Genomic DNA, 24,059 nt, shown 5'->3' with positions numbered 1-24,059 from the left:
CCCAAGTGAGAAAACAGGGACAGAGACTCGCCCAAGATCTCATAGCTGGGCAGAGGCATTGGCCAAGACCTTTTAGCCCATATCTGTAACTGATACAGCTGTGGACTGATTGTGACCTGAAACAGCTGCAGGGGCGGGGGCTCAGAGGAGGAGTCATGGTAACTGGAGGAAAAGTGAGCCATTGTCACAGAGCAATTGGAGTTTAAGGGGCCTCAAAAGATAAAAAGTCTTGGGAACAGGAAGGAATCCCCAACCTTTTCAAAGGTTACCTGGGCTGACAATCCTTCCCTCTCCAAATGAAAGTAGATGATTTATGGCAGGTCCATCGGGAAGGCTTGTCTCAGGCCTCTGCAGACCAGGGTATTCAGACAGGTGCAGCAGGACATGGCTGCGGCTGAGCTGTCTGGGAGGGAGGCTGGGCAGAGGAGGGGCGGCAGAGCAGGGAAGGAGGGAAGCCTAGACCTGGGAAGGCCTTGAAAGCCAGGCTAAGAAGTTGGGGCACTGTGGGGGATGGGATGGGGTGAGGGTCATAGGTGGGGTTAGGGCTCCCTGGCATCAGGGTGGGGCAGGGGAAACTGGAGATGGTCCAGGAAGTAGAGGATGGGGCCAGACCTGGGCAGAGGCCATGGGGGTGGGAGGAGGGTGTAGGACACACTCAGTGACCTCATAGCCCACTGGGTGTGAGCCCAGGAGCCCAGGAGCCCGAGGTTAGCCCCTTGTCCAGACCAGCCCTCCTTCCCTTACCCAGTCCACTTGCTCTATGTGTTCATCCTACAAACGAGGTGACATCTGGATGGTGTTGAGCAGGGAGGGCCAGGGATTGCTCTGGGCAGTATACAGATGCCCCTGGGGCTCGCCTAAGCAGACAGCGGAGCCCAGATGCTACAGGAACAGTCCCTGAACACCCTCTGGGATATGTTCAAAACTCTTCTCCCTTTTTCTTCACAAATGGAGTCCAGTGGAGGACATGTCAGTTGCTCCTGTCCAGGCTCCCTTTTACCTCTAGGGCCTCCTGCCCTCGCCTACCATTGGCACCATGTGGAGGAGATGCCATTTTCCTCTGCCCATGGCCCCACCACCTGGCCCCAGCATGTTTTCAAAGCAAGGGAAAAAGCCACACTCTCTGCGACAGCCTTCCCAGGGTTGTCACTTCCCAGCATCCCGAAAGAGGTGGGCCAGGTGGGGCCCTGTTTAAGGCGGAAATGAAGGCTTGGGGAACTGCTAGGGTTTGGGCAGCTCCTCTGCCCCCATCCATGCCCACTAAGAGTCTATACCAAGGTTGTCTTGGCCTGAGTGACCCACCCCCCCCATCATCCTGTGTCCCCCTGAAGTAGCAGGTAGCTCAGGCTATGAGATAGGGAGCCCTCTGTTCAAACCTTGACTTTGCCACCTGTACTCTGTGGCCTTGACCTATCTGACGGCCAGTTCTCTCACCAGTCACCTGGGAATGACAGTGCTTCCCTCCCTCAGTGGAAGCAGATGATTTGTGCTGCAGCGGATAAGCCAGAGCTAGCTCATCACATGTGCAGAGGAGGGCTGGAGCACAGGAAGCTTGGGCGCCTGAGCCAGGGCCAGCCTGGGTTCATCCCACCGTTCCCCTGCCTGAGATGCAGCCCACTCCTGTCCCAGGACAGCCCCCCAGGCACCTCCCTCACCTCTGTGAAAACAGGTGTCCAGACAGCAAGCAGGTTTTCATGCCAATAATTTATTGAACGGAGGTCTGTACACAGGCAAACCTTACTGTGAAAACTAAGACATCAGGAGCTCCCCCACTGCCCCTGCCCTCCAGGATGGGGAGAGGCGGGAGGAGGCCTTAGGGGCAGAGAACAGGAGGGGGGGACACAGCTGTTGGAGGGGAAAGGGCCAGGTTGGACGGTGCGAATCGACATTTTCTTTAAGAAAAAAATTATAACAATCTATTTACACCCGGGGGCCAGGGAAGGGAAGAGGAGGAGAAGGGCTGGTCTGGTTCTATTTACAAGGGATACAGGAGGGGAGGGGGGTTGGAGGAGGTGGAGACCTGGGGGGAGGGGAGGGAGCTGAGGGGGTAGGAGGTCCTCATGCCGCCCGCCCCCTCCCCCCAATCCCCGGTCCTTCCTTCTCTTCCCTCCCCACAACCAGTTAAAATCCTCTTAAAAAGCCCACCACAGGGGTGAGGCTGGTGAGGGAGGGACTGGAGGTGGGGATAGGGACTCATTTACCTCTGCCCTCTAGTCTAGGGGCCCGGTCAGGGCAGGAGCTTGACAGGCTATGGCCCCCCTTCCCAGCCCCACCAGGGGCTCCCAGATGGAAGGGCAGTTGGTGGCGCCCTCAGGAAGAGTTAGTGAGGGGAGCTGTGGCATCGGTCGACTGCCAGTCCGGGCCAGTCTGAGCCTCACTTAAAGCTGAGGGGGAAGGAAGGAGCAGACAGTTAGCCTTTGCCTTTTAGCCCCCCACCCCCACCCCCAAGAGCAGGAAGCTGGTGTGAGATGCTACATTAGAAATGGAAAGCTGTCACTTTAGGTCTAGGGTTGCAAACTCAAATGCCAAAGGGCCAGGTTGGTCATTGAGTGACTCACCAGAAAGCCAGGCCCCACAGAACAGGGGGCAGCTGGAACTCAGCTCCAGCTGGTAATACTGCCCTGAGCAGAGGCAGGCCCACTGCTGCCCAGTCTTATTTTCTTCCCCAAGAGAAACAGGAAATCTGGATTTGTACATAAAATGGCCCCAGTTTTTTAATGTGAGCAACAAATTTAACTTTTTGTTTGTTTGTGCAGGCTAAACTTATGTCTTTGGTTTTCCAGTTTGCATTTAAACACAGATACAGGCAATAATGCCTCACAAAGGTGGCCATTCACATGTAAAATATGCTTTCTGTCAGAATGTCAACTATTTTGCAGGAAACGCAGGGGTTGTGAGAACAGAGAACAGACCCGTCCCCACCCCGGGCTGAGAAATGCAGCTTTAATGCTCAGAAGATGGCCCCCAACTTACCTTGTGAGGATGGGGTGAGGGAGGCAGTGCCCGCCGGGGACCTCAAGTGAGGAGGGATGAGAATGGCGTTGAGAGATGGTTGGATGGTGAGTTCTAGAGACAGGAATGGACATGCCTAGTCAGGGGACAGGGCACCTGGAGACCCAGTTGGGGATAGAAAGGGGCACCAAATAGGGACCCAACTCTGAGCAAGGCCAGTTGCCTGGGGACACACGTAGCCAGTGAACACTTTAAATGAAAAACTGGCAAGAGCCTAACACAGGAGATTGCAGAGCGCAGATGAAGTCGGTTTGGGTCTCCCGGAATCAGGGGCATTTCCTGAGCCCCAGGACTGCCTGGCAGCCCACCCTCAGCTCCCCACTCCTGTCTTCAACACCAGGCTCTTCACAATCTTTGGCTGCCCCTCCAACAACCCAGATCCCAGGCTGTGCCCTCACCGCCAGGACTGAAATTGAAGAGGGGGGGAAGCGGGCGGTTGTTGGGGAGCTGGGTTCCAGGACATCGCAGTTCATCAAAGAAGCTGTGGGCACAGGCTTCCAGCGGGGAGAGCCTCGAGGACGGTGTGTACTCCAGCAGGCTAGAGCAGAGCGCGATGGCCTCAGGTGGCGTTCGGGATTTGAACACCTTGGGGGGTGGAGGGGGCAGAGGTGACAAGGGTGAGACGCTCTGGGCCCTGGTATACTCCTGCCCACCTCCCACAAGCCCACTTTCCACATGAGGCAACTGAGGCCCGGCCTCTGAGGGGAGGTCAGTTTGTATCAGATGAGCAACCCGCTCAGGTCCCATGACTGTGTGGGCCCTGCTGTGAGCGTGTTTCCCCACCAGAAAAACAGGACTCTTGTATTTACTGTGGGTCCTCAACTTTTAGAGTATGGGAGATTCCAAAACCTTTGAAATGTGATGAAAGTTACTGACCCACCACTGAGCCATGACTCTAGCCAGGTCCCCAGACCGGTTGGCCTCCAATGGGGACCTCAGCCATGCTGCCTGAGCCCCTAGCCCTGCCCCACCTTTGTCCAGGGGTGAGCTTTAATCTGGGGGAACTTGAACTCCGTGTAGTTGGGGTTCATCTCTCGAATCTGTTCCCGGGTTGGTGTTCCCAGCACCTGTAGGGAAAGGGAGGGGTCTGAGCCAAGGCCCTTAGCGCTTAGCCCAATCCCTGCCCACCCTGGCCCTGCCCTCACCTTGATGATCTCCACCAGCTGGTCTACCCCACTGTCCCCAGGGAAGATGGGCTGGCCCAGGAGGAGCTCGGCCAGTACGCAGCCAGCTGACCACACATCTGAAGAGGAATGGGGCAGGGTGAGAACTACCATGCCCATCCCCTGGCATACATTCCTATCCTCATGGTCATCCTGAGAGATGCCAGGGAGCCCCATTTTCTCGCCTCAGAGAGGAAGTGCCTTGCTCAAGGTCACACACAGCTTAGGAACATAGGAGCCTGACTTTGAACCTCCAAGTCCACCTGACTGCACTGTACTCTCCAACCTAGATGTTTCCATTGCCTCTCTCCACTTTGTGACCCCAATAAGCCTTTTCTCTGCCTCTAGCTTCAGAGGACAGATCAACAGGCCAAGAACAGGTACCTGTGTTCTTTGGGCCTCAGGAAGGTAAAGCATTAAGTGGGCTGCCTTACTCACTTCTGGCCTCTATCCTGCCCTTGGGAATAGCTATAGGCCGGTAGTCACCCCTCCCTGGTCTGAACCTTGACCGCCACAGCACAAGTTCACATCTAGGGACCATGAAGTTTCCTCACACTGCTGATGACTGTTCTCTTCCAAACACTTTCACACCCTCTCCTAATGCCTGGAAGTTGGCGCTGTCATCCCCAGCAACAGGAAAGGACATGGAGGCCCTGTGAGCAGGTCACACCCTCATGATGGCAAAGCCTTACCTCCCGATTCCCCCAAGGTCACCGTCAGCCCCTCCCCCTGCCTGAGAAGAGAGGACTGACTGGGAGGTTCCAGAGCTGGTATGGACTCTGGAGTCAGGTCAGCTTTCAAAGCCCAGCCCTGCCCAGTCCCAGCAGTGTGACTGCGGGCAGGTGGCCTCACCACTCTAAGCTTCAGACTGCTCAACTGTAAAATGCACACATGACAGCATCACCTTCCTAAATCTGAGGACTGGCTAAAAGAACAGATGTTAAGCTTTTATCACCGAGCCTGGCAGACACACAGGAAGAACTCAAAAACTGCCATGACTGCTATTCCCACCCCCACCCTCCCTCAAATCTGACCGATGGATGAGGTGTAATCAGTGGCTCCGAAGATCAGCTCTGGGGCCCGGTAGTAGCGAGAACAGATGTAGGAGACATTGGGCTCTCCTCGGACCAGCTGCTTTGCACTGTGGGAAGATATGGGTAGGCAGGAGTCAACACAAGCCAAGGCTCGGGATCCCTCCTCGCCCCTTCAGCCACCCAGCACACCCCGGGTCAGGCCCACCTGCCAAAATCGCAGAGCTTGAGGACGGCAGTGTCGGGGTCCACCAGCAGGTTCTGGGGCTTGATGTCGCGGTGACACACACCCTGGGAGTGGATGTAGGCCAAGCTCCGGAAGAGCTGGTACATGTACACCTGGGGCAGGCAGGGGACAGCAGAACTCCAGCCCAGCTCTCCCCGCAGAGCACACCCCTGCTCCACCATCTTGGCCTGAAGAGCCCTTCCACCCACTCTCCCTGACTTGAAAACAGTTCGCTGCCCCTTGGTTCTCGAACTTTAGTGAGCACCAGAATCACTTGGCGGCCTTGTTAAAACAGGGACTGCGGACTGCTGGGCCCCACGCTCAAGAGTTTCTGATTCAGTAGTTCAGGATGAGGCATTTGCAACAAGCCCCCTAGTGCTGGTGCTGGTCCATACTTTGGAAACCATTGCTTCAAGCACACACTTCAGCAGAAGCCTGATGAATGAGACAGATACATCAGGAAGGCCTTCTTTTAAAACAGGCTGGGGAGCCTCACCAAAACCACTGGCTATAGGAAAGGCTCAGCCTCCTTTGCCCACCAGTCAAAACCACCCACGAGCCAGCCCCTCTCCAGCTGGATTTTCCTGCCACCCTCTTCCCTACTGACTAGGATGTAAGTGCCAAAAGAGCAGAGATCTTTGTGGTTCCATCACTGCTGCATCCCCCAGGGCCTAGACCAGTGCCTGGCACATAATATCTGCTCAGGGATGCTTCCTGGGCCCCCTCCTCCTCTGTTACCAGTGCCCTCGGCCAGAGATGCCACTTTCTTGCCCTGTGCCTGGTCTCCTCCCAAAATACTTCCTTGATCCTTCTCACTCCCAAAGCAGGCAGGACCTCCTGTTTCCAGAATCCCCTGTGCTCCTTCCAGTATGGCAGTTGCTAGTAGTTTTATAGTTCTCTGTGATAACACCTGTCTACCCTGTTAAACTGAGAGCTCTTTAGGAGCAAGGCCTGGGTCTCAGTCAACTGGGCCTCTAGAACTGCTCAGTGCTGGCCCCGGAACACAGGCAGCCACAGGACGCATTCAACAAACCACACCACTGCCTCCCAGGAAGCGAGGTCCCACAGCTCCCACCACTGGTAGAGCCCCAGGGCTCACCTAGGCCTGGGGTACTTAAAGCCAGCGGGAGGAAAAACGGGGCCCCATGCAACCTCCAACAAACTCGCACCCAACCTCCGCCTCCCAATGCAGCTGGCTGCTCCAGCCTTGTTCTCCACAGTATCCCTAGGCCCATTCACTCATCCATTCGTTCAAACACCTCCTTACGGATAGTAACATACAGGGCACAGCACCAAGCACTGGGGAATAAGCCTGCACAGGTGATGAATGAAGACTCATGCGTTCTTGGCTCTGTGAACACTAACCTTCCCGCAACCCTGCCTCCTTCCCATCACCCCTCTGCCAAGGCTCCAAAGGCCAGGACTCTGACCTCATCGTCTCCCCTCTGCATTCTAGGTCCCCACCTCGATTCTGAGCTAACTCCACCAACACTAACCGGTACCAGTGGGCTCCCAGTATGGACCCAAGCGGCCTCCCCAGCCTGGTCAGCCTGCCTCCCTGATTGAGTCAGGCCTTGGGTTGGGCTGCCCTGCCTTTGGCGCGCTCCATCTCTGGGGGTATAGGGACAAGGGCAGGGAACGTGAGGCCTCCAGAGACCAATGTAAAACTTGGAGATGAGGGAAACCACAGAGGCAGGAGTGTCTGTCCGGAGCTCCTGGCTTTGTGGGCCTGGGCCCCAGCAGCCTGCCTGCCTGCCTACCTTGACATAGATGATAGGGATGGTCAACTTGGCCTTGGTAAAATGGCGGGCCACCCGGTACACCGTCTCGGGCACATATTCCAGCACCAGATTTAGATAAAGCTCGTCTTTCTGCAGAGAGCAAAGGAGAGGTGTGGGGCATTGTGAGAAAAGAGCAAGGAAGGGGGGGCGGGAGGGTCTGTGAGGAATAACGGGGGAAGAGACCAGCAGTCACGAGGAAGGCAGGCAGGCAAACGGGTGGAGTCAAAGTGGAGGACTCCTCCACACACTGAGGTCTCACCTTCTCCCCACTGGAGTAGAAAAAGTATCTCAGCCTCACGATATTGCAGTGGTCCAGCTTACGCATAATCTGCAGCTCTCGGTTCTTGGGGGCAAAAGAAGGCAGCCTCAGAAAACCACCAGCTCTCCCTGCCTCCCCTCCGTAGCACCCCTCACCACAGCTCTACTCCCCCACTCCTGCCAACAGAGCCAAGCAGCTACTCCCTGTGTCCCAGCTCCAAGGCCCCATGGCGCAGCCCCTAATTCCTCACCCCCAGCCCACTCCCCTCTCACACAAGCTGTGGGCTAAACTCAGACCACTTCTATGTGCTTTCTGCAGCCTACTTTTTAAAGATGTTTGATTTTTTTGCTGAGATTTACAAATCAAATGCCTTCACATATAATCTAAGTTTTCCAGCTTCTCTTGAAAAATCAGATGACGTGGCCACATGAGGCCCACCTCCCTGCCTGGCGCAAGCAACGACAGACAGGAAGTGGCCATCCAGTTCACCCTGGTCCCCACTCCTCCCCACTGCTTTCACTAGAGGCATCTGAGCCCTTGGACCCCGGCTTGGTTCCAGAGTCCCAGACTCCAGGCTTCCAATCCTCATCTTCCCAGGGGAATCCAGCCTCAACCTCTTCCCAGGAGACCCAGTCTCAGCATTCTTCTCTATTCTCTGTTCCCCTCAGGGCCTCAGAGCTCCCTATCCTCAGATCCCTCTCACTCCTGGGACTCAACTATCATCAAATTCTGAGCAGCACCCTGGAGCTCCCCTGAGAGTCCTCACTGCCCAGGACCTAGGCTCTGACCTGGTTCCCTTCAGCCTAGGCTCAGTTCTCCTACATCCAGAGTAGCCTAGGATCCAAAGGGCCTCTATTAGCTCACAGGGCACCTCTGTATGAATGAGGAAAGGGCCTCAGACCCTGTCCCTTCCTCAGACGGGACAGAGCCCCAAACCAAGGCATGTGCAGCACAGGCAGGATGTCTCCCTGCACCTGTCAAACCCTTGGAGCAGAGCTTGACCTTCGCAAATATACTCATTAGCCCCACCAGCTTCCTTTCTCCTCTGGGCAGGGGTGTAACTTAGTGGTTAAGGTGAAGGGCTTGGGAATCAGATTCTAGTCTCGACCTTGGGCAATTCTCTCATCTGAGTCTCAGTTTCCAGTTTCCGCTTACTCAGAATGGGAATAACAACAGTACCTACTCTCAGACAATCTTTCCACAAGTTAAACTCACCTATAAAGCACTTACAGCAAAAGCCCAATAAAGTCAGCTCTGGGCTCTCCTGGAATCCACATTCCCATCTTCCACACAACTTGCTCCCTTCTCCTCTGGCCCATGCTCAGATCCCCCGTGGAAGCCCAAGCCCAGCACTCTTGCTGGAGTTCTCTCACCAGTCATGTGCAGTCAAACCTCCTTGTCCCCGTTCCCCCCAAGCTACCTTGAACCTCTTGTCCTGGAGAACCTTCTTGATGGCCACCAATTCCCTCGTGTCTGCCAGCCGTGCCTGGTACACGACCCCAAATGAGCCACTGCCAATCACTTTGATGTCTGTGTAAGCCACCTCCTGGGAGCGCTCTGGGCCTTGGCCTAGAGTGGCTACCACTGTGGTCACCTTCCCACTGTCACCTGGGGAGCAAAGGGAACACAAGATCTACTGACCTTTCCCCTCTGGCCACCACCCCATCCTGGGGCTGTGAGAGGGAGGGGAGTCACTACAGGAAGCTCACTGGGGGGGTTCTTTGTCCCTTCCCCAATCTTCAAAGATGGCTACTGGATGCCTCCCAGTGCCCTTTCCCCTCTACCCTTCATGGAACCCCAAATCCTGACTCCTCCCATAGGAGAGGATACTGACACATAAAACCTCTTGCTGTTCAAGGGTTGGTGACCCCTAATTTCCACTTCTAGTAAGCAGCAAATCACTGGTCCCTCCTGATTTGAGGAGGCACCAACACTGCCAGATGTTGAATCCATCCACTATGAGCTAACTGCCTTCTGGTCCCTCCTCACTGGGGAAAGCCTGACCTAACCTCTTCTGCTTGAGAGTGGTAACCCTGAGGTAATTCTACTTTAGGAAAGCACTAACCTTTCTCACAGCTCAGGGTATAGTGATCTCTTAAGTCCTCCCTAAGTGGAACTGGTAACTTCACCACTGGTTTCTGGTGACAGAAATGAATGACTCCTCCAGTAATGAGTGCTAGTGCCCTAACTCTCACGTTGGGGGGACAATTAGCTCTTACCCAAATACTTTGGGGCTAGAAAAAAGCACTGGCCTGACCTCATCTGTGAGGTCCAGAGCCCCAGACCCCATCCTGTGTGTAACTGGTCTCTAATGAACAAGCACTTAATAGTGAGAATGGTGAACCTGATCTCTATCATCAGGGAGCTATCCCAGCCTCAGTGCTTTAAAGGAAAGCTATAATTCCCAATTCCATTCTGTAAATGGCAACAAAATTTGGCAGCATTCTTGGGGGATAGTGATCCCTCTTCTTTGGGTAACTGATGAAAGGTTCCCCAAAGAAAAGGGATCAATGATGAATCAGATCCATTCTGAGGGGCCAGTGACACCATCTTTTGGAGGGAGATGATCCTACATAGCTATTTTTCCAGAGCCAGTGACATCATTCCTCAGAATAATGAGATAGGTATAACTTCACATCTCTATTCTATGGGGTAGAACTGGGACCCTCCCCTGCCCTCATTCCATTTCTGTGAAAGGAGACCCACTGACCCATCTTTTTTGAATAATACTGACTATGGACTTGGTCTGAAAAGTATGCTGACTTCCAATCTATCCTCAAGAAGCAGCAATCATTAATTTCTACCATTGGGGGCACAATTCTACATATTACGGACAGGTAATGATAGTAGGCCTATTCTTTTAAAACGGAAGGTGACTATGTACCAGGTTTGGAAAGCCCTGGCCCTGTTCTTAGGGGACACAGCAAACGCAAATCCCTGCTTCTAAGTGATATTCTCTCCAAATCCCCATGCTCTGAAGGGAAGCACATTCAGATCCCTCCTTCTGGATGATGATGATCTTATTCTTGTTCTCTTGGGAAACAATAACCCTTGAGCCCCATTTGCAAGCGACAATGACCCCTGATCCTGTTCTCGAATGGATGGCAACATCGGATCCCTGTTTTGAAGGCTCTCGGACCCAAGACTTCGGTACTGGAAGAACAGGAACCTGTGACCCCTGTCTCTTGGAGAATTACTAAATCTAATTCTAAACTCCAAGTGATGGTAACCCCCCCAAATCCCTTTCTCTGGGATGGGGGAGAGCTCAGATCCCAGTTTGGGGAGGCACAGTGACCTCGAGCTCCTCTCTAAGCATAAAGAAAAACCTGATCGACGTCTAAGTGACTTCAGGAATCCGATCTCCACCCGCCACGGGCGACGCTAGTACTCACGGCCCAGCTTCACTCCGGGCGGCGGGAAGCTGGTGCCCGCGCCGGGGCCGCCGCTGCCTCCTCCGCCGCTGCCGCTGGGGCCACCCCCGGAGCTCGAGGCCCCCACGCCCCCGCCCATGGCTCCGACTGACGTCTTCCCGCCGCCACTGCCGCCTGGGCCAGAAGCCGAACCCCCGGGGCCGCCGCCGCCGCCGCCGCCGCCGCCGCCTGGCTCCGCGAATGAGCTGGTCCGCGCCCGGCCCGAGCCCCCAGGGCCGCCCCCTGAAGGCGCGCCACCGCTCATGGCGCCGAGCGCAGGCCCAGGTCGCGGGGCTCGGGCTGCCCGGGTTGCCCCCGCCGCTGCCGCTGCCGCCGCCTCCCCCGGGCTCCGGCCTCTTCCAGGCCGCGCCGCTCGGGCTCCGGCTCCGGCTCCGGCCCAGCGCCCGCCGCGGGGCACGCCGGGAGATGCAGTCCGCCGACCCTGCGCGCCGCCGTCGCCGCTGTCGGCCCTCACAGAGAGCCGCGCGGCACGCCGGGAAATGGAGTCCGCAAAGACCTCAGAGTGGACCGCGGGGATGATAGGTCGCTCTGCACCTCGGGAAACACAGTCCTGGGCAATAAGTTGGCCGACTGTGCCCACAGCGGACCCTGAAGCACTTTCGGAAGTAGGATCAGAGTCGCACACTCACTCCATTGCGGCAACCGCGCGTCCCTAGGTGTGGCTCAGAAATGTAGTACTCCATCAATGAGCTGTGTAGACCTGATGCAATCCGGGAAACGGAGTTCAGTCGCTCACTTAGTATATTGGCTGTATGCCGACCAGCGCCAGGTGCACTCTGGGAAATTGAGTCGGAACCCGCGGACCCGCCGCAATCGGGCCGTGAGGCAAGCCGGGAAATGGAGTCATCGCCACGCCCTCACCGCATTGCAGGTGTGAAGCTACTCCCAAAGCACGCCGGGAAATGGAGTCCCATATGATCCCTAAACCCCAAGTGGATACTGCAGTTCCGGAGATAGGCTAGGAAATGGAATAGCATTCCTCCTCCCTCGTTCGCTAGGCCGCAGTCCCCGCTGGAAAATGTAGTCAACACCGAGGCTTCGGAGCAGTTGCTACAGCGAGCCCTTGTGTCTTCTGGGAAATGGAGTTCAAGGCAGCCTTCCCACTGACTGAAGGGGAGGGATCTACCATGATCCTGAAGCATGCTGGGGAATAGTCCAGACCGGATTCCGACCGTTTGTGAGGCGAGACTGCAGAGGCTTGCCGGGAAGTGTAGTCTAATAGGTACCTTCGGGAGAGCGTGAGCGACAGGTGAAAGACAGTAGTCGCCTAGGGGAGACTGAAGAAAGTTCCAACGCCTCCTGCCCCGCCGCCAGGTCCCAAGAAAAAGCCGAAGTCTATCAGGGGCTGCTGGAAAATGGAGTGCAAACACTCCAAGTTCCAAGTTTCCACAAATCCGGAAGGAAAACCCTCCCCGCAAACGATTTAGGAAACAAAGTTTCCGGTGGTTTATCAGGACAATACAGTCTTCGGATACTGTCTAGCTTTTTCTAGCAATGTAGGTTGCACCAGCAGGCTGAGCCGAAGTTTGAAAGAAATGAAAATAGAATTTTTCTTGAACCCCCATTAAGCTTTTTGCATCCTCACGCTTCCTAAATCACAGGATCCTGAAAGGCCCAAAAGAAGGAAGCCGGCTGCTAGGAGTAGCCTTGGGTTTTGTGCACGCATTATATCGCCCCACTTATCGATTCATACCCGGAAGGACAGTAGCCCCAAAGCGCGCTGGGAAACAGAGTTCGTGTGTGTGTGTGTGTGTGTGAGAGAAAGAGAGAGAGAGAGAGAGAGAGAGAGAGAGTGTGTGTGTGTGTGTGTGTGTGTGTGTGTGTGTGTGTGTGTGTGTGTGTGTGTGTGTGTGTGTGTGTGTGTGTGTGTGTGTGTGTGTGTGTCCCGGAAGTACTTGGAACTAGAATGAAATCACCCTCCGCCCCTCCTGCCTTGTGGAATGATGGGAAATGGAGTCTCTAGACTTCACTTTAATCAGATCCTGTGATCACACTAATTGTCCTGTCCTTTCTGAAGCCTGAAGAAAGTCTCGTCCACTCGGTCTGTAACTGACCGCAATTCCCAGCGGACACAAACCCCTGGGGTAGGACAGACGGTAGCGCTAAAGCCTTTTCAAACTGCATTAACCAGAAGGCAAAGCGCAGTCACACTTCCGCTCTCTTCTTAATGAAGGAGGCTGCATCACGCACAGCCCAGAGCGGGTACTTCTGGGAATTGTAGTAGTTTCTCAGTCAAACAGTGTCTGCTGCCCTCTGGCGGCGGCTCGGAGTCCACAAGCAAAAATCCGAGTCAAGCGCCAAAGCCTAGGGAATCCTAAACTGGACCAAGAAGGTCTGCAAGGGCAGAAGAGCAGGGCGGAATAGCGGCGGTTACTTAACGGCCAGAACCCGTGAGACATGCGCAGTGGGCCGCGCGTGGGCAACCGCCAGAGGGGATTGGGGTCCGTCGGAGTCTGAGGGAATCTTACCTGAGTGTCTGTACGAGCTGAGAACGTTTGTTGAGGGGTGCTAGAGCGGGTTGTAAGTGGCTATGAGGGGCCTATGGGTGTCTGGAGGTGCTCAGGGGAGTCTTTGAAGAGGTGAACTGGTCTTCCTGGAGACCAGTGAAGTCAGAGAGGACTTGGGGTGTCTGTAAAAGGTCTGTGGGAAACTGTGAGAAACTACTGGTGACTGAGGGTATCTCTGAGGGATGGTTGAGAAGCATAAGGAAGGACCTTTGGGGGACTGTGGGAGTACTGGAGATTATCGGTAAGAAGAGGGTCTCTCATGGGATGAATTAATTGATGAAGTGTCTTGAGATCTATAAAGGGCTTTATACTTGGTTATCAGAGATCCCGGAGGATGTGGAAGGGAGCAAGGGTATGGTCTTGCAGAAACTGTGAATAGATTTAGGTGGGTCCTTAAAGATTAGAGGAGCCTCTGGAATTTTCAAGACCAGATGCCACCTGTGACATCCCACTCAGCCAGAATTTGGGGCAGGAAGTCTGCTTGGGCTGTGGAATAACCTGGAGAGCAGTTCTGGAGCTGAGTGCTTTTGAGTCCACGATAGACCCGGTTTAGAGGTGCTTTGAAGGCGCTAGAATCAGGTGCTGAGACTACTAATCAGGGTCCTCCCTCCTGCCTCCAATGATGACAGCCCTCTTTCTCCATCACACCACCACCACCACCAACTCAGCTGCATCTATGTTGCCAGGAGACAGGCCTCATCCCAACTTCCAGAAATAGCCCAGTGGCCCCCACCCTAAGGGAGTGACTTACATCACCCAGGAGAGGGAGCAGTTGCCCATAGGCTGCCACGAGAGCCTCAGTTTCCTGCCAGTACCCCAGCCCTGGATCCTCTCTTCGCTGCCAGTGGGCATCATTTGGGACCACCCACCCTGGGCTGGCATGAAATGAGGATGAAATGAGAGTGGGTAGGTGTTTCCAGCCCCTTCCCCCTCAGAGTTACACAGGGTGATATTTCACGGGGAAGCCAGTCCAACAGGCCCTGAGCCCTCAATTCTCACTCTCTCTTAGCAGCTGTGTGGCCTTGGGGAACTCTTTCCCCTCTCTGGGCCTCCAGCACCTCACCTGCACTGAACGGGTTGCGCTGTCTCTAAGGGCACCTCCAGCTTGGATTCCTCCTCCTGATTCTTTCATCTCTGATTCAAGCTCTCCAACTTGGGCTTCTAGCCTTATGAGCTCACCTCTTAGATCCTATGATCTTGAGATCCTGGTCTAGGTCCAACGTCCTGGCTTTAGGAGGAGAACTCAGTTGTTGAAAGAACATGAGCTTCAGAGACAGACTTCACTTAAAGTCCTAGCTGGGCTTAAGGTCTTGGGCAAGTGATTTAAGTGAGCCGCTTGCCCCTACCTTGCTGGATGTTGGAGATAAAGCGCTGCACCTCCCAACTAGGTACCTGGCATACAGTAGGTCAATCAATAGCAACTATGATGAAGCCAGTCCCTTCTTAACTTGCTGGCGGAGAGTGTTTCCATGGTTTGATGAGAAGATCACTAAGGTACCTTGCAAGGTCTACATTTCAACAGCCAGCAAGCCTGTTGCCAAAGGACTCCCAGATTAGCTCATAAGCGCATCCAAGGAGAGTGACGTGTGGGAGAACCTCAGAGGTGCGCAAAAGGAGCTCCATGGAGGCACGGCTAGGAATTCACAGAGAGGAAAGACATTGTAGGCAGGAGAGCAAGGGCCATGGCGTGCTGTTGAAGAGCCTAAGGGGCTCCCAAGGAGGAGCAGATCCCCCATGGAAGAGGGGAGCAGTCAGAGGGCCAGAGCATGCCTGAGACCTTCATCATCAGGCCCAGGGGTTAAGTGCCACCCAAGGTCAGGAGTTCATTTCCCAGGCCTGGATTTGCCCCGTTCAGATGGGGTTAGGCCCTCTGGCCATAGGTCCATTTGGGGGTCCAGTCTAGGTCCCTGTCCTTAAGAACCAAGCAAAGGCTGTTGCCCTGCAGTGGCTGCACCCAGCACCCAGGACAGATCACTGCATCCAAAGGTCCAAAGTTTTATTGTTTTGAATACATTCTCCAGCAGCCCCCAACTTCCCTCCCCCCAACCCTCCGTCCCCAATACAGAATAAGGCTTGACCACAGACCCCCAGCCCAGGGGCCCCAGCTGGGAGGCAGAGGGGGCTTCCAGTTTGGTTTCAGGGCACCCCCTTCCCACCTGCCTGCCTACGGGCTAGTTCCTAGGAGCAGCTGGGGGTGAAGGGGTTGGACTGGCGCTGGGGTGGGAAGTAGGAGAGGGATAGCAGGCACTTGTAGAGATTTGTGGCCTATGGGCGGCACCCCTCACCCTCCTCCACCCCCAACCCCCCCCCAACAGAATTTTTGGTTCAGGTTCATCATAAAACGTTCCTCCCTCCTCTGCCGCAACCCTGTGGGGGGGTATGAGAAACCCAGGCACTCATGGCCCCTGGAGGGGCAGGGAAGGCAGGATCGGGGCTGAGGATGGCCGGGGGGTGGAAAGGGAGAGAGGTACAGGAGGCAGAGAACAGGGAGGGAGACAAGGCTTTACTTCCTAAGCGATTGTAATAAAAAAGTTCCTGGGCTTTGAGGCCAGAGCCTCAGTTCAAATATAAATTCCCCAGAATGGAGGTGGCCCCCTTAACTCCCCCCTCCCCCCTACCACTCTGCCCGGAGCTTAGAAACCCATAGAGACAGGGGACAGCCCCCAGCCCTGGGCACCCACCCACCCTCACCGTTAAAAAAAAAAAAAAAGAAATTAAAAGTTTCATACAAAACATGAGGGAGGGGAAAGGGAGGAGGCAGGGAAGAGACGAGAAAGCTGCCCTCACCTCCAGGGAATGGGGGGGGTTAAGGCAGCAAAAGAGGCGGGGGGGGGGGGGGGGTGGAGGGAACGGGGGTCCCCTGCCCACAGCCCTCAGGAATCTCGATGCTCCAGAGAGAGCTGGGCGGTAGCGTGCTGGAGGTCAGAACTCACCCGCCTTGGGGTGAGGGGCCCCCCGGCCTCCCCAGGCCCCTCCCCACGCACCTTCTTGTCCTCTCCCTCATCCTCGAGGCCCCCAGTGGGGCCCCCACCCCCACCCCCCTCCAGGCGACAGTCTTCACTCCAGCGCCGTTTAAAGCGCAACTTGAGGGGCATGCATTGGGCTGCCCCGGGTGCCTCGCCGGGGTCGGGCTTTGGGGGTGCAGGGGGGGCACGAGGCGTCTTGAACACTTCCCCGTCTTCCTCATCCTCGTCGCTGATGTCAGTCACCTCCACCTCCTCTGACTCGCCTTCTGAGATAGGCTCCACCTTGATCTGGGGAGGGGGCGGTGGGGGGGCGGGGGGGGCCAGCGCCCCGGCCCCCTCGGCCAGCCCGCCTGCGCTGCCACCGCCACCGAGGGCACCGCCACTGCCCTTGTCAGCGCCCGCCAGAGCCTTCTCCCCAGCCGCCCGCTGCCGGCGTCCCAGTGGGGGCGGCTGGAGCTTAAACTTGAATGGAGAGGAGGAGGAAGAAGAGGAGGACGAGGCTGAGGAGGGGACTGGCGGGGTCTCAGGTGCCATGGGCGGCAGCGGGCACTTGTCAGCGCGCTGGGGCTGCGGCACCACCAGCCCAGGGTAGTGCAGGAAGGCGCGGGGGCTGAGGTGGTAGTTGTAGACGCTTTGGGTGTGGGCCTGCAGGTACCGTTTCATGTCCTCAGGGCTGAAGGAGAAGTGGGAGCCTCCCCCCGAGCCGCTGGGGCCCCCGCCACCACTGGGGTACATAGGGCTCAGCGTGGGTGAGGGAGTGTAGGCCAGGTGGGTGGGTGTCATGGGCAGAGCCGGTGAGAGCTGAGGGGGCAGCAGGGAGCCAGGCCCGGCTAGAGGCGACACAGGGAAAGGGCTGAGGGGCTCAGGGCCACCCCGGGGCCGGGGGTAGACACGGAAGACACCAGGGTCATGGGGCAGGCGGGCCAGCGGGGGCCCGCGGAAGGCACCCAGCTCCGGGGGGCCAGGCGGTCGGGCCCGGGGGTCCTCTCCCAGTGGCTCTTCCAGCTCTGACGTGCCATCGCTACAGTCACTGACAGAGCCTCGGCCCAGGCGTCGGGCCACCACAGCCGAGAAGAGGGAGGATGAGGACGAAGAGCAGGCCGGTGGTGAGCGGGGGTCCTCGGTGGGAGACAGCACCTCGGAGGGCGTCGAGGGAGGGAAGCGGAAGTGGCTGCCGCCCGTCGGCACTGGCGGGGCGCTCTGGGGCACCGCACCCCCTGGCGGGAGAGGGGAGACACGATGTCAAGGCCCCCAGCCTCGCCTGGACATTCAGACAGACCCTGTCCTCCCTCTGAGGCCATGCTTACCAGCCCTTGTACTCACCAGCCAACCCCACATCGATGAAAGGGTAATTAACCAGCACCAGTTTGTTGAAGTTGAACTTGTAGGTGAACCGTTTCCCCTTAGTCTTATGCAGAATACGTTTGTTGTAATAATAGCTGTGGATGTAGAAACACCATTGGACGGTCAGTCACACGGGACCCAAGTCCAGACCCCGTACCTTGACACGTGTGAGAGCTGCTCGCAAAGGGCGACCGAGAAACATGGGCCACCCGAGAGAAATCAAGGTCCAGAGGGTGGAGACCAGCTCTCCCCTCAGTTCTGGGGCCAGACTAGAGGCCACGTCCCTGGCTGTATTCTCTCCTCAGGACACCTCGGTGTGACAAATGGTCTCAGAGAGGGGCTGGGACTTGCCCAAGGTCACACAGCTGCGATTTGGACCCGGAAGGCAAACCCAAAGCCTATTCCCATGGGCCAGGGGCTCCCAACCAGTGGGGGGCTGTCCACATCTGCCCAGGGGCATCTGCCCTCCTCACCGCAGGGCCCGGCTCAGCTTGTCATAATTCATCTGGGGCTTGCACTTGCGGACACCCCAGAGCCGAGCCACCTCGTCGGGGTCCTTGATGACGAATTCCCCGTAGTCCCCCTGCCAGGCGATGACACCCTGGTACTCCTCCTTCCGCAGCAGCTCCAGGATAAAGTGCCACAGCTGGATCTGCCTCGAGCCGGGGGATGACTCCGGCTTGTAGGCCCAATCCGGGAAGGCAAACCCTGGGGACAGGAGGCAGGGGTGCGGCCCCGGGTCAGGGCGCCAAGTCTGGGGCCCTGGGGCCCATCCCAGGGTCCACCCCCTACCCCGCCCTTAACGTGGGGAAATCCGTCTCCCCCTGCCAAGCCAGGACCTGGTTAGAGGGAGACAGTGTGTGTCTGTCTGTGTGTGAGGGGGGCTAGACAGGAGCTGGGGGGAGGGGAAGCTGGAGCCTGCTCCAGCGACACCGGGAGAAACAGGAAACCGTCGGCGGCGGGTCCCGGGGCCAGTGCCAGGGGGCCAGGCACCAAGCCAGGCCGGCGGGCAAGGCTGCCAGTGGGGGAGGGGCAGGAAGGGGCACACGTGGCCAGACGGGTTGGGGCTAGCCCCCCCCAGCCCACCCGCACTCCCGTTCAGGGTCAGTCACTACCACGCCGCCCCCCCCTGCCCCCCCGACCTTCTCTGTTCCCCTCCTAGGAACGTACACTGTCTCCCTCCCAAGACCTACTGGAGCCCTTACTCCCACCCTAGGCCCCGAGAGAGGAGGATTTTTTTTTTTCTTAAAAGGACCAGGAGGGGTGGGGTGGCTGGTTGACGATGAGGTCAGCGCTTGCACACACAGAGGCTTCTGTCTTCCCTGGAGAGTGAAACCCAGACTGTCTGAGAGAGCGCCCCCCCCCGCCCCCCCATCAAGCCCTGGACCCTCTGTGCTGCACTGCCCTACCCAGACCCGGGCGCACGGACCCAACCTGGCTGGAGGGCCTCAAGACTGAACAGGCACCGCTCACTGTAGCCTGCTCCCCCTCCTGCCTTCTCATCCTCAGCTTCTTCCCTGCCCACCTACCTACCCGCCCCCAGCATTAACCTTGGGTAGAGGTTGGTGGTGGGCTGGCTGGTCCCTAGAGGTGGTGGGCAGCCTGGGGGGGAGAGTTGGAGGGGCTGCGGTTGTTGTCATTTCCCAAACCCCCGGGTAATCAGGGGTCATCAATAATTCAGCACTAGGCAGCCGGTAATGGAGGGGTGGGAGGAGGGAAAGGGAGGAAGAGAAGGGGGGAGGCAAGACAGAAGTCCTGGTGCCACTAGAGGGAGAAGGCCAAGGTGGAGAGCTAAGGATGGGCGGGGTCCCAAGTCCCAATCAGGCTGCAAGGGTCAGCCTCCCTCCCCTGGCCCTGCTCACACCCCAGCTCAAGCAGGTACCAACCAGGCCTGGGGCAACATGGAACCTCCCCCAAAGACTCCACCCAAGTCTGGAATCCAACAGGGGATCCTTCCCCATGGGGACCCAGGGGATCAGCAGTTCCTATTCCCACAGGGGCCACTCCCTCTAAATCAGAGCCGACTCTAACCTCTACTGGGACCCAGCTCCCTGACCCCTGGCATTGGGGAGACTGGGATGGCCGGCATTCCCCACCTGGTCCCTGCCTCATTCAGAAATTCCAGCCTCAAACCAGCCCCTCAGGGCTCCAGGGCTATGACCATATGACCTCCAGCTGGTCACAGACCCAGGGTACTGTACCAGCAGCCCCTGCTCCATTCAGAAGTGACAGCCCCTGACAACACCTTCCATGGACCCCAGCATCCACAGCCCCATCCCTCTCTTGGGAATCCAGGCGTTCACCCCTTTACGCTCACCCTGCCAGAGAACCCAGGTCCCAGGGTCTTGCTGAGGGCCCAGAGGTCCCTGGGAACCCAAGAGTCCGCCCGCTCCATGTACCCTCCAACCTCCTCCAAACTCCTGTCTCCCTTCAGGGCACCAAGCTTTGCGCTCCCCCCCACCTAAACCCCAATCTGGCTCTCCGACTCGGGGTGGGGGCCGAAGCCCCTGAGACATCAGTCTAGAGCTGGGGTGTGTACTGATTTCCACCCTCCCCCCAAAATTAAAGCCACCCTTCCCAGCCCACCCGCCCCAGCCTCCTTGTCCCGGTAACCAGGCAACGTGTGTGCAGCGACAGTCCTGGGAGCGGGGGAGCAGGAGGCTAAAAATAAACTTTGCAGAAGAGAAGGAGTGAGAGAGACTACATGCAACACAAAGGGAAGGGAGGTGGGGGGCTCTGGAAAGGCCTCAAGCTGCATTCCGGGGGCTGACCCAGGCCCCCTAGTTAAGCCCCCACCCTGAACAAACCACCTCCCAGGCCAGAACCCTGGCTCCCACTCGTGGCAAGGGCCCTCCCTATTCCCAGGTCCACCCCAAAGCCAGCTTTCCTCATCGGACATGGCATACATGAGGGCCTGTTCCCAGCTTTGGGGGGAGAAGGAAGATGAGGGGTGACGTCAGGGTGTCTCAATGGGGCTCTGTTCCCCAGGCTTTGGAGCCAGGAGCCAGGCACGGGCAAGGGGAGCATGTGTGAGTGTGTGTTGTGTATGGGTCCACGTGCTTAAAACAGGGAACCACCCGGCCCGCACCAAGAAAGCTTGGGGGTGCAGGACCTCTGGAGCATGGGGGTACAGCGAGGCAGAGACAGAGCAGCTGACACTGAGAGAAGAGCTGAGGACATTGCCAGACAGGGTGGAGAAGAGGCAGCAGACAGGAAAGGCTGGGATGGCGGGGTCCCAGAAGGCACACCTGGGTCCCACGGAGGCGGGGTAGGGAATCTCCCAGACAGACTGTGGAAACCTGGGAGGGGGGGTTTGCAGAATTATTGGGCGCCCCTCAAATTCACATAACTGCCCAAACTTTTTTTAAAAGGACTCTGGGGGTCGGAAGGGAGGGGTAGTGGTAGAGGAAGAACACGCCGGCCTCCTGGGGGGCCCCGCCACCTCCCCCAGTCCAGGCAGCCTTCGGTGGCGCCAGAGCCGGGAAGAAAACAGGAAGTGGGAAACAGCCGCGGCAGAGGAGAGAGGGGCCGGGATGGAGGATCGGATGGAGGGGCGCGCAGCGGCCAGCCAGGAGGCAGATGGACCCATGGACCGACTGGGAGACCAGTACAGGCCCCCGCCCCTTCCCCTAGCCAGAGAACCCACACGGCGCGGCCCCAAGACTGGGTTGGGGGAGCGGCCCAGCCGGTCCCACCAGGCGAAGGCCCGTAGCAGGGAGGGAAGACGAGGCGGGGTTGTCTGGGTGCCTCGGCCCCCTCCTCCGGCGAGGGGAGGCTCCTGATGCCCCCAAGGCCCAGCGGCCCTGGAGCCTTTGGGAGCCAGAGAGTATGTGGGACGCACGTGACTGACCCTACTGCACTCCGAACCCCTGCCCCACGCCCAGCCCCCTTCTAGGCCCCAATCCCCAGGCGCCGGAGCCCGGCTCGGAGCCCTTTAAGAGCCGCCCCCACCCGCCGAGCGACGGGGGGGCGGGGTGGGTGGGCCGGTCGGGGCACACACCCTCACACAGGAGCCCTAGCCGCGGCCGCCGCCGCCGGGGGAAGGAAACAAGTTTGAACAGCGGCGCCCGGCCCCCTTCCCCCTCCCCCGTCCCCGCCCCGGGCCGGATTCCGACGGGGTAGACGGGCAGGGGGCGGCTGGGACCCCTCCCCCAGCGCGCTCGGGCGCAAAGTCCAGCCAGCGAGAGCCCGGGGGCGGCGGGGGAGGGGAAGGGGGAAAGTCCGAGGGGGGGGGGTTAATCCTGCTGCCCCCCGCCCGCCGACCGGGGCGGGGGAGGGGAACCTTGGCCCCTTAAGGAGGAGCAAGTTGGCGGGGAAGAGGGGGGAGGAGGGAAGAGACGGCCGGTTGAAAGAGAAGAGCTGGATGAGGGAGGGGGGCGGGGGGGGGAGCCTCCGCGTCCACCCCCACCTTCCCCACCCTCCCCAACCCCGGGTCCCCGGAGGCGAGGGAGGAGGGTTCCCAGGTCTCTCCCGAGCGACCTTAAAGCCGCGCGTTCTAAGGTCGGAAACAAAAAGTTCCTTTTTCGAACGTTCGGGCTGCGCTTTGGAACTTTGCGACTCGGCGCGGGCGGGGGAGCGAGGAGCCGGCGGAGACGGGCGGGGGAGGGGCGGTGCAGCCCGGTCCCCGAGTCCCGGGCTCCCCACTCACGCCCTCCTCCTAGAGGCCATCCTGTATCCCCCTCTAAGCCGGTGCGGGGCACGCATCGCGGTGAAGGTCACGGGCCGGACCGCGCAGCGCGGAACCTGGGATAGCGGGCCCTGTGGACAGCCCCCCCCGCACACACACACCCCGCACACGTCCCGGCCCCCAGAGTGCAACGTGACAGAGCGGCGGGGAGGAACCCAGCCACCCCCGTGATCCCGGGAGTAAGGGAGAGCCCAGCTTTCGGGGTCCAGGCAAGGAGAGAACCAGGACTCGCAGCACCCATACCACTGCGCCCAGAGGCAGGAATTGGGGGTCCGGTGCACACCCCCGCTCGCGCCGCAAGAAGCAACAGGTCTGGAGTGATTGGGGGTCCCCCGGAACTGGGGATCACTCGGGCTCCCCCAGAACCCTTCAGCCCCCCCAAAGTTTCTCCGCCTGGTTTCCCGGGGCAACAAGTCTCCCCCACACGTGCTGCCCCCGCCCCCACCTGTGTCCGCCGGGGTCTTCATGCTGGGGGGCCCGGGGCGAGGCGCCCCGACTCCGGGCCGCAGCTCCCGGCGCCCGCGCTGCCCCGTCCCGTCCCGAGCCCGTCGGGCCGCCCTCGCCGATTCACCCGGCCTCGCCTCTCAGAGCCTCTCCCCTCCCCGCCGCCGCCTCCCGGGTTAATATCGCACTCCGGGGCCGGGACGCCCACGCCCCCCGGCCGGCGACGTCACCGCCGCGTCGCCATGGAGACACTGCGCCCGCCCCCTCCCCGCGCACTCTCACACACACACACACACACGCACGCACACACACACACACACACTCGTCGGCGCGCAGCCACTGAGGACCGGCCGGCTCTAGGCTTAAAGGGGCCGCGCGACGGGGGAGGAGGGATGGAGGGGGTTGGGGTGGGATGGGGTCCGGGGGGTCATGACCCTTCTCTGAGGCTCCAAGTCTGAAGATAACTTAAGTCCTCAGGACTCGCGACCTGCCGCCCCTCCTCCTCTCCTGCCCACTGCGGGGTCCAGATTTTCTTTGGAAGCCTGTAAGAGGGGTTGGGGGGTACCTTCTGATGAGTGTCAGAAACTTTTGTGAGGAGGAGTATGGACCTTTTGGGAGGAGGCAGAATTTTCTCTGCAGGGGGGCCGGGTCAGGACCTTGGAGGATGATCCAGACCACAGCATTTCCCAGGCTGGGCTCACCATGTCCCCCCACCAACAACCCTGAGCCTGAATGGGGGCAGCTGTCCAGGGGTGGGGTGGAATGGGTGGGAGGCATTTCCCAGCATCGGAAATAGGGAGGCGGCTGTGCCCTCCGTTCCTCCAGGGATGGGGTCTTGGCCTTCCAGATAGCCCCAGTCCCAACTGGGGAGGAAGTGACCAGAGAGAATGCACACGGGAGCCCGCCCCCCCATCCCCAGACTGCAGCTGTCCTGGGGACACGGCTGGCGCCGGAGGTACCCCCACCTCCACCTCCAGGGCAGGGGGTTCCGGGGATGGGGTCAGGATGCGAGGGGGTGAGCAAAGTCGGAACAAATGTGCTCCCAAAGGGGCACTGGGGGGTCGCCAGCAGAGAGGAAGGCAGGGCTTAAGGATGAAGGCCAGCGCATAGGGCAGTGTTAAGTCTGTTCTCTGCAGCTGGGAGGAATGGATGGAGCCTGAGGCTTTGGGAAACAGGAAATCAGCAATGATCAGATGGCCAACAGTCGA

At 58.5% G+C, this 24,059-nt stretch overlaps 2 protein-coding genes across 3 annotated transcripts; both read right to left on the bottom strand.

Annotated features, from left to right (window-relative positions):
- Positions 1-1,685: 1,685 nt before the first annotated feature.
- Positions 1,686-11,651, bottom strand: GSK3A (glycogen synthase kinase 3 alpha). Of its 2 annotated transcripts, XM_082370120.1 has the most exons (12): positions 10,865-11,651; positions 8,893-9,080; positions 7,473-7,556; positions 7,193-7,303; positions 5,415-5,545; positions 5,210-5,316; positions 4,158-4,255; positions 3,984-4,079; positions 3,411-3,597; positions 2,974-3,066; positions 2,559-2,683; positions 1,686-2,384 (listed from the first exon to the last, which is right to left on the bottom strand). In XM_082370120.1, exons 1-11 carry the CDS (start codon positions 11,145-11,147, stop codon positions 2,598-2,600), a joined length of 1,464 nt encoding a protein of 487 aa, XP_082226246.1. In that variant the 5' UTR covers positions 11,148-11,651; the 3' UTR covers positions 1,686-2,384; positions 2,559-2,597. The 2 variants fall into 2 exon arrangements, with proteins under 2 accessions (XP_082226246.1, XP_082226247.1); XM_082370121.1 differs by lacking the exon at positions 2,559-2,683 and having other exon boundaries at positions 10,865-11,645.
- A 3,740-nt stretch (positions 11,652-15,391) lies between these two features.
- Positions 15,392-23,026, bottom strand: ERF (ETS2 repressor factor). The gene is made up of 4 exons (XM_082370119.1): positions 22,853-23,026; positions 18,194-18,428; positions 17,700-17,815; positions 15,392-17,593 (listed from the first exon to the last, which is right to left on the bottom strand). The coding sequence occupies exons 1-4, from the start codon at positions 22,872-22,874 to the stop codon at positions 16,284-16,286; spliced, it is 1,683 nt and encodes a 560-aa protein (XP_082226245.1). The 5' UTR covers positions 22,875-23,026; the 3' UTR covers positions 15,392-16,283.
- Between the last annotated feature and the right edge of the window lie 1,033 nt (positions 23,027-24,059).

This window comes from Balaenoptera borealis (assembly GCF_965194805.1).
Source record: "Balaenoptera borealis genome assembly, chromosome: 19".
In the NCBI taxonomy this organism is placed as follows: Eukaryota; Metazoa; Chordata; class Mammalia; order Artiodactyla; family Balaenopteridae; genus Balaenoptera; species Balaenoptera borealis.
The sequence above is the reverse complement of the archived record's forward strand: the minus strand, read 5'-3'. Positions and strand labels throughout refer to the sequence as shown.

What these genes read in the sequence shown, in the direction of transcription:
- GSK3A (XM_082370120.1), bottom strand. Translation starts at nt 11,147, where the DNA reads ATGAGCGGTGGCGCGCCTTCAGGGGGCGGCCCTGGGGGCTCGGGCCGG. An exon ending in TCCAGGACAAGAGGTTCAAG is followed by an intron (nt 7,557 to 8,892) that starts GTAGCTTGGGGG and finishes TTTGCCCCCAAG; the next exon opens with AACCGAGAGCTGCAGATTAT. An exon ending in TGATTACACCTCATCCATCG is followed by an intron (nt 4,256 to 5,209) that starts GTCAGATTTGAG and finishes ATTCCTCTTCAG; the next exon opens with ATGTGTGGTCAGCTGGCTGC.
- ERF (XM_082370119.1), bottom strand. Translation starts at nt 22,874, where the DNA reads ATGAAGACCCCGGCGGACACAG. An exon ending in GAAGACCCCGGCGGACACAG is followed by an intron (nt 18,429 to 22,852) that starts GTGGGGGCGGGG and finishes TCCTGTCCCCAG; the next exon opens with GGTTTGCCTTCCCGGATTGG. An exon ending in AAGCTGAGCCGGGCCCTGCG is followed by an intron (nt 17,816 to 18,193) that starts GTGAGGAGGGCA and finishes CTACATCCACAG; the next exon opens with CTATTATTACAACAAACGTA.